At 45.6% G+C, this 9,322-nt stretch overlaps 2 protein-coding genes across 2 annotated transcripts in view; one reads left to right on the forward strand and one right to left on the reverse strand.

Annotated features, from left to right (window-relative positions):
* Positions 1-1,019, forward strand: T265_01330 (hypothetical protein; the record flags this gene model as incomplete). Its single annotated transcript, XM_009165336.1, has 2 exons — positions 1-88; positions 904-1,019. The coding sequence occupies 2 exons, from the start codon at positions 1-3 to the stop codon at positions 1,017-1,019; spliced, it is 204 nt and encodes a 67-aa protein (XP_009163600.1).
* A 153-nt stretch (positions 1,020-1,172) lies between these two features.
* The window catches only part of T265_01331 (hypothetical protein), a gene marked incomplete at both ends in the record, with an annotated part of 14,022 nt that continues 5,872 nt past the window's right edge, over positions 1,173-9,322 (reverse strand). The window contains 6 exons of the mRNA XM_009165337.1: positions 1,173-1,675; positions 3,037-3,147; positions 4,651-4,941; positions 4,980-5,273; positions 6,602-6,844; positions 7,427-7,624. Coding sequence (XP_009163601.1) covers positions 1,265-1,675; positions 3,037-3,147; positions 4,651-4,941; positions 4,980-5,273; positions 6,602-6,844; positions 7,427-7,624 — 1,548 coding nt within the window. The remainder of the gene's footprint in view (positions 1,676-3,036; positions 3,148-4,650; positions 4,942-4,979; positions 5,274-6,601; positions 6,845-7,426; positions 7,625-9,322) is intronic.

Genomic DNA, 9,322 nt, shown 5'->3' on the forward strand with positions numbered 1-9,322 from the left:
ATGTCACCGCGGTTGGTGATGAAACGTTTGCGATCCAACTGCCAAGCTCGGCGAACAAACCAACAACCGATCAACGCACCCGAGCTACGTATATTACATGATAGCCACTAAGTCAATTTTGGGCTCATAGACAAGGTCTTATACGCTCTTTATGCTGCTAAGCATAAGGATTTTTAATCAGAGTTGAGAGCAGTGCTGGATGTTGACAGATTCAACATTTTCACTGCTTTTGATGAGCTGAGACGTTTGAAGTGTTGCGTCGACTTTTTCATGTATCTCAACCCTTGGCTACTCCGTGATAACGAACGACACTAGTGGATGTTTTCGTACGCATCGCATTGCTAACCAGCCGAGGTGACTTAGGTTTCAATTGAGAACGCACCAAATCTATCTTAGCGGCAGCGTAGCCAGCACAGGTTTGGAAAATGCGTAATGCAGCGGCGGTAGCGAAGTGAGGAGTATTCTCATCTATCGGGCTGAATCCGCTATCACCTGGAGTCGACGACGATGTAGTATCATTGCTCGTGAGTGAATTTCCTCAGGATTACAGAATGCAGAATATATCAGTTGTGGTCGATGAATATCGGTTTGGCTTTGAGCCTTAGAAACGAACGAGTGGACACCCGGAAGTAGTTAGGTGGACCAAAGCAGGTCGTGCTCCCGATCTGGCTGAGGACCTTTTGGGTTTACTATCATACTGAGTGCATAAAGATGGGATGGGGAAGAACCAGTTAAACTGTCATTCAGACACCCATTAATAGTATTGCGAGCTGGTAGGAGACGTTTGAGGAAACGACCAGATTACATTGTCTGAAGCTTTCTTGACAAAGTAACATGCGCTGATCCCATATTCTTGGTGTTTTTACTGTCCACTTTTTATGTTCTCACGTCAGTTCTTTCAAGTATTGTCCCTTCATATTCTGTTTGTTTCACAAAAGGCCCTTTGTCCGGATGCTCAAGTCATTATTGACGTGGCAACAATGGTGTTACGGCGGAAAAAAACACGGGTAGTCATGTAACATTCCGCGGGGCATACATAGTCACCCTAAGCCTGTCCCTAGAACTTGTCGATGGCATCTGTTGGAGAGTTACTGTCGTCGCACGTGGCACTGGAGTATCGTGAAAGGTTATAACAAAACGCTAGGTCAACATGTTTTGAAAAGCATTAAATAGAAAAATATATACACACGAGAATTCGCGAAAGCGCACCATCCGGTTGGCACGACACAAACTGGTTTGAAAGAAGATACAACAACCGTTGGTGTCATCGGCGATAGCGAAACCGTTTGAAATGGAACCATAGCTGGAAAATATTGTTTTGGAATTGACAACGAAAACCATGTTTGTAAGAGTACTCCCATTCGCGATTGACTATCTTGAAAGCGATATCTTCGTATGGAGGGCCTGCGGAGAACCGCAAAATAGCGAAATCTCGTTGCGATGGATCTTCGCATGGGGTAAGCGTGTAGGTGGGGGTTTTGCTCTTATCAATCAGGTCCGGATAGAAAACGTTGAACTTGTAGCCTTGGACAACTTTCGGAGGCGGGTTGTCCAAGTCATAATGGGTCTGATTGTACTTGTTCCATACAAATCCCGTGTGCACGCGATTGAAGAAACGGGGCTTTCGGGGTCGGTATTTATCAGACCACAGGAAAGATTGGTCTTCTAGTGGGATCTGCAAAAAGAGGCAAGGGACGATGGTGTCAATTCAGTACCATCCAGAACTCAGACATCCGAGTGCGAACCCTAGCAAGATGGGCTGATGTCGATAGTGTATACACTTCTACACAGGGAGCAAGCAGAAGCAGCATTCGAAGAGACTACATACTGAAATGGAAAATCACTCCGAGGAAAACAGGGGAAGTATTCGCTCTTGGCGGTCATTTTTTCCTCCAACCCGAAACAGCCTTAAATGCTTCGTTTAAGTACGTCTTCGAAGCTACAACCACCGAATGGGCAGCCATTCATCATCAATTGAAGCGAATTTGACGACTGTAAGACGAATTATCCTTCAATCCTCTAGTTTCTTACGAGGAGACAGAGTGGTTGGGCGAACGAGAAGAAGCTACCTTTCTGAAGCCATCTATCTGGAAAGAACGTAGCACCACGAACAACTTGACAATATAGCAAGCAGGAACTCCATAACTTCAGCTGTTAGGGGGGAAATCCGGAAGTCATCCTGCAGTCGGTGCAATATGACGGGAATGCAATGAGGTGCATATGTAGTCAGGCAAGAAAGTCACCCTAGAGGGTGATGATTCTGAGACTGATGAACAAAGGAACTATGCATTTTTTGGACTACACTCCTCAATGGGGACGCAAACCAAACGATGAAAAAGTTTAGTACAAACTCCCAACTAAAGAGAAAACAGTGGATCTAGATAACCCCTACAGCAGTGAAATGTCCGAAATACAGAAGCGCTTGACAATGGAGGAGTCGAATTGGGTTATCTAATCCATCTGAAACGTAGCTTAAACTTGTTTCCTTTCAGACTTCGAAGATGGTCCATTCACTGAACGGAACGTACTATTCATGGGGTTACTGAAAACCATAAGCCGGATCACGACCAGTTTCGTCCTTCTTGGGACCCTTCAAACTGGTACAGTGCGTTCAGTTTTAGCCATTGTGAAATGTGCTATATGCTTGCGAAACGGTAGATCCGGTAGTTTTTTTAATGTTTGTCTTATCGCTGTTTTTGTGCAAGTGAATTCGTAATCAGTTTGGTTCCGCAACTTCGGTTGCGGAATTGTAACACCATAAACTGTGGCCGCTCGGTCAAGCGATAGCACGTTTTCCGAAAAGAGCTATCTTTGTTGGTTCCTTCTGACAACGAATTGAACAACGCGTGGCTTAGCAGAAGGATACGAAGGATATTATGAGAAGCCTGGAAGTTGCGCTTGCATTTCAGCCTTCAGGACGGCTCGGCTGTAGGCGACTTCTTGTATCGCCGAGCAACTTCATTCGCAATTATCGTCTAACAGAACGTCAAGGCCTTGTATGTCAGCCAATGGACTGTAGATATCCTGACTACTTACCTGAACAGAGAACTGTGCGTCTTCTCCATCTTCCATTCCTTCCCGAGCACGTCGCATGAGCTCCTCCTCTTCCGATGCGCGAATAGCTCCTGTTCGTAGGACTTCTTTACGCTGAGATTGAAAAAATGGTGTTCAGTTTAGTTTAATGAAAATTAATGCAGCGAAGCGAGCGGAAGGGTATAAAAACCACTTTAAAAGTGGAAAATGAACTCACATGAGGAGGACGGTAATCATGATGACAAGCTATGTTGTGATTGGTCAGGTTTATGTTGACAGTGTATCGTGAGCGATCTGCGACTGCTCCATGGATGATACGTAATACACCACCTATGACCTCGAAAGTTCATTCTTGCCACTCCATACATTGAAAATCTTTCGCTCCCAAGAAGCGCTTAATAGGTATAAAACGACTAAATTATCCGTTCTAGTACCTCGTTCAGGGTTTATCTAGAATACACCAGAAGTTATGCTTGCACATTTGGTAAGCTACTGCCCTTGAACAAACCCGTAACTTTAAGTATTCAGGAGTTATAGATTTTTTGGTCAACTGCGTCAGAGTTAAAACTTGAGGTGGTCAACATCCATATGGATTGTTAGGCCCGTTCAGCAGAACAATACGGTGGAGTCCCACTGGCATTCAGTCACCATCTTCTGGGGTCGCCTGAATTTGAATAGCTAGGGACCATTCAGTTAAAAAATCGTTTAGAGGAGATGTGACATTACAAACATTTCCCCCTAAGAACACCGTAGCGCCAGTAAACAAGAGCAGCTGGAGTAGCCATGTGGTTCTAGATTTCTACATCACAACGACAACACAGGCATCGTTATCTATCTGGACCCTGGCACACCGCTAGAATGGCCAATAACCTACGGGTCACCTATTCGGATCGACATTGTTTGGTCTTGATAATCAACTAGTGGTGCGGAGTTCAACAACATCGTCAGTGGTTTACGCACGGCTCATGGGAACACCCCACTAATAGTGTTGAGAACCTCGTTCTACAGGCTGTGATGTGAAAGCCACGTCACTGTACCGACACTGTAGTGAGTTTGGACGACCGTCTGTCCAGCCTACTGCTCGGTTAGATTTCCCTGCCTTTTGATCTGCTCGCCGAGCTTAGCAATTGGTTTGAAAACGTTTCATCTGGTTACTGCGACTTAATATACGAACGCGTGTGTAACGGCGTAAGCAGGCAAGCACCGCATCAAACGCGCCTTAATGCACTGACACTCGACTTCACAAGGTGGTCAGTTAGCTGAGGGGAAACTCACGATCTCAATGGTATTTCGGAATAGTAGCTTAATTTCAGAATTCTCATTGTTGCTAAAACACAGGAACTTTGCGACCACATCGAAGCCTAGTTAGACGTCCGACAGTGGTCATTCACGTGGCCTTTCAGTGTTTTGGGAGAAGCAGGCAGCAGAATATCTGTACCGAACTCACTGTTAATGAAGTTGGACAGAGTGGGCGTTGTTTGACTGAACTACGATGTCATTCCACCATACTTCAAACTAGCCAGAACACCATTCCCAGATGTTCTTCCCAGAAAGTCTACTGCGTAGCAGTGTAAAGGGAGAGTAAATACCATAAAAACGGTCCACTAATTTACTGACCTGGTAGTCGATCTTCGCCCGATCATCCTCAGGATTGTAAATAACAGCATCCAGCGCTACCTCAGTGGGGTCCACTCGAGGAGGTGAGTAACAAGCGGCATCGTACATTTCCTCCTCAACCATAGCTGCCGCCTCCAACTGGGCTTGACGGGCAGCACGGATAGCTTCGGCGCTGTGTGGGTCTTCTATTTGTGGTTGGGTATCCTGAGGGGAAATATTGAACGAAAATATGAATGCAACGTAACTGCACCAAGAATCGGATCCCACAGAAAAACGCCAGCCAAAAAGAACCTAAATCCACTGCGAAGAAAAGTGTTGAGGAGACATACCTCGGGTTCGTCGGGCTCTTCGCCTCGTAATTTGTCAACTGCCGGTGGAGGCATAAGCTGGGCGTCACTGCGTACCACTTGTGAGGTAGACGGTTTGGGCTGGTCTGTTCCACTAGGGAAAAGTGGTTCTTGTACGATTCCTTGGGACTGGCGAAGACATTCCAGTTTTCGCCGTAGATTCTCCTGATGCATATCACGCAATCGAGTCCGGGCCATTTGGGCGCGGACGAACTGCGCTAGGGTTTCCCAGTATGTCACGTCAACACCTTCGCCTCCTTTTAGTTTTGGTTCAATCTGTGGGAGTGCAACCAGAAAACGATGGTGTGAAACCATTACCAAGTCGGGGATAAAAAATCCTCTTGTTCGTCAAACGGACTGTGACTGTAGTCTACTGGACTACCGCTGTCACACTGTCAACAGTTCATTTCAGTTATAGAGGGGTCCCATAAAACAGAACATTTACTGAAGGGCATTTCGATCGCTGAAATTCTCGGTTTTCCCTATCCAAATCCTCGATCAACCGCCGAGCAAATCGGAGGAATTCGCATCTTTTCGAACTGTGGTCTTTTGAAGTTTTATATGTCAGATGTATTTCCCACCGAATTTTGTGTGTAATAATCGGTTTGCATAGAGACTTCGAGCGAATCTTGTCGTATGGTGACGGTGGTCACCTTTTGAAGAGATGGACAAAATGAGTTGTAAGAATGGGGATACAACTGAAGGTTAACACACGTTGGTCTATCACACATAAGATGTCTGGACCCCATATAATGCGGTCATTAAGAGGCCTGGTAATTTAAAAAGTACGAAGCAACACTGGTGAGAACAAACAATAGCCACAAAGACCAAAACAGTGCTGTGTACACCCGCAAAATTGTGACCGAGCGGTCACGCTGCACAACAAACGTCCTTTGAAACATCTATCCTTTTTTCGAAAAAGGTAGCTAGCTGAAAAGCAAAGTTAACTCAAAAAATTGAATTCAGCATCATACTGCATCGCAACAAGACACCTCGGCAGTTTTAAAGTTTCACCGACGTCGAGTTTCCAGGTTAAGGGCATACACTTTTAGTTTCAGAGTTATGGTGGCTATTTAGGATAACCTGAACTTATACAAGCAGTCAATTTGTCTGGGAATACGAATATAGCGAACAAGTCATCAATAAGTCGTATTCGTCGCATGTGTGGTCAGAGGCAGCGTGATCCCTTGGACGCGGGCGTGACTCATTGGTTCCAGTGCGAACTTATCTGATGAGTCTCAGTTGAGCAATCACAAGCAACTTCCTGGACCAACGGTGAATGAAAGCATGAAACAGTGGTGCGCGAAAATCGTAACTGAGACAGTGAGAACACGATATCTGTCAGCTCAATTAGACACAATAGAGATAGGCACATTGACTGAAAAGTCCAGTCACAACACTAATTTGGAGGAAGAAACCAGACAGAGAAAATTGGTCCTACGGATAAGGGAATGAGGAATGAAACTAAATGTAGTCACCATCCTGCAGCCTCCGAGTGAACTGTGGAAGACAAGCGAAAAAGATAGACAACAACAAGATAACCAGATAACAGCGGTAGTAAAAACGAGCACACTTATGAACACCGAGGAATTTGAGTGAATTACCTGCCGTTCCAAGGCAGCCAATTGATTGTAAGTCTTTCCCTTTAGTGTTTCGGCTACGCTTTGCATCACAGACTGGCTTATGCTGGCTGAACTCCGACCGCGACTATCAGCTCCGTATGCGGCGGACAAGCCAGCACTGTCATTTTCTGCACGACGCAATTTGTTCAATTCGTCTTCTGCCACCGTTGTAATGTCACGCCAATACTCCGCATTACGACCTTTCTCCAGCTGCATGTAGACTACCTGCAAAGAGGGAAGATCGAATCCAAGTTTACCGGAGGGGAAAGAACTTACAAAAAAGGAAAAGTAGGGAAGAGACGCCGCTTCCAAAAAAGCAACTGTTATTCAAACGGGATATCCGAAAATGACAGGGCTAATAAAAGGAGATAAGATGGGGGCTCTTGTGCATTCGAAGTAGCTTGATACGTGCTGCCGTACAGCCTTGTTATTCCAGAAATGCACAACTAGACTAGACTCTAGTCTAGTCTGAGTCTACTAGACTCTCAGAGGGGGGTCAAGCGTGCTGAACATACAACATTTTGATTGGGTGACAGATAGGCGTATAGCTTATGCTAACCAGATAGCCGAAGAAAATAATGATGATGCGTTCCAACCCGACCTAAAGAGTAAGTAACAAGGATAGAGACCGCTGAAAACATACTTTAAAAAGCAGAAGTTTGGAGATAAAAACAGGTCTTATACAAGGATGGACTGGATCACCAATAAAGGACCTTGAAACTTAAGCTTGGTACGGAGCTAGCAAATGCATGTTGATACCCGTAAAGACATAAAACTCACAACTCACTGCAAAGTGAGCGAACTCACCTTGATATCAACCAGCAGATCTTCCAAATCTTCAACGCTCAAACCTACCAGAAATTGAGTAGGTTCAAGCAGCTCGATCACTCCGGTAAACTCAGCCGAAGCCATGGCATCCTCCTCTTGGTCCGCGATGTACTTGGCTAACAGATCGATCGGTTTTGCGCGTCCGTCTGCTATTCGAATGCGTGAACGGAGTTTAGCCTTGGACGAAGAATAAATACGATGTCAAATGGAGATGATTGGTACCAAGGGCTATGAGTGACACCCGGTTTTATCTAAAATACCCGGTTTCATGAGTCGAGTTTCACAACAGAAGGATGCCCAATGGATGGTACCCAGAGAGCAACAACCAAACGCGAGCGGGTGATGTTCCTCCCAAGAAACAACGAAATTCAGCGAACCCTGGATAGCCGAAAAACTTACCAGAGCACTGAGCAACATCCTTAAAGGAGGGTTTAGCTACGGTATCAATGACTTTTTAACATGGACGATCACATCATTTGATCACAACCAAAGATCTACAGATAGCTACGAGATCAAAGAGGAACTGGCGAGAGGTTAGTTGACGAACTGAGAGGTAAAATCAACTGGGCAAGCCTGGTAAGATCGTCTTGCCAAAGGTTTTGGATTCAGCCAGTATCGCACGTCCGTTCACTTCAAAGAATCATAGACACGTGCAGCGTTCAGTGAGGCGGCTGGTCAGTTCGGTTAGTTCGGTTTGACAACCGTGAACTGTGTACGTATAAGCAGTGGCTCGGTCACCGCAACCCATAGCACCGAATATTGTAGAATGGAGTAGGTGCGGAAAAGCAATTAAACTAGGAGGGATAAAAAAGAGATAGTGGGGTAGTAGGGTCAAGTGAGTTCATACACCGCCGCCACTGGTTGCGCCATGTCGGTGACTACACCCAACCACAGATGCAATATGTCTATGATAACCCAAATCCAAGACGACATGCACCAACGCAATCAAGGCCTTTTGTTGTATTCTTTATACTTAGTCATGCGCTGATCACATGTGGTATCTTCCGCTCAGAACCTGACTGACCAAACAGAGCAGGGGATCTAGCATATGGAGCACAGCTAATCTGGAGTAATTGATGAAGTTGGTGCTAGCCGATTTGCTGCTAAGACGATTCGTCGCACCCCATGATTGCTAATTCGATGTTCCTCTGGTACGCTTCAAAGGCACTGAGAGCGAGCGAACAGCAATATTCTCTTATCTTCAACGCACAGCGGCGACGCCTCACGATCGTAAAGCAATACAGAACGCACTGCCGCATTGTAGACCCTGTTTGTCACCGTCAAGTTCACCACAGAGGTGCCTAAGTTGAAGGAAATCAGAGCGAGCTTTGGCGATTCTCGCATTCACTTCTTCAGCGATGCTGCCACTGTCCACTACCTCCAGTGGCTTTAACGACCACGACCAGTTATGGTGGCCCATTCATCAAATTTTGCAATAGCACTTTGGACTTTAGAGATGCACAGATATACCAAAACACATGGCAACATTTTTTTAGACTGCTTATTGTGTTTTGTACGTGAACGGAATCTGAACCAAGTGGCGCAATGCTCCATGTCTCTGAGGTCTTTCCCGGGAAGAAGCTCCACGCTAGATGTAGAAGGCAAAATGGACGTTTTGTTCGGTGGTTGATTCGATAACGAAGCTGGAGAGGAAAGCCGACAGAGGGCAGCATTGACGGATAACGCTTTCGGTGAACTGACGCATCCATAGGTGTTGGAGTAGGAGGATTAGAGGATAGTGGCAAAAATGTGTATTAAAAGAGGGGTATCACCAGAACTAGACGCTGCTTTCAGATCTGAGAAGACCTATTGTTGGCCTCCCATACCTAGGGGCTATATATATATATATATATATGGTGGTCGTTGGGTTGTTCG

The sequence above is a fragment of the Opisthorchis viverrini genome (assembly GCF_000715545.1).
Source record: "Opisthorchis viverrini unplaced genomic scaffold opera_v5_14, whole genome shotgun sequence".
NCBI classification, from domain to species: Eukaryota; Metazoa; Platyhelminthes; class Trematoda; order Opisthorchiida; family Opisthorchiidae; genus Opisthorchis; species Opisthorchis viverrini.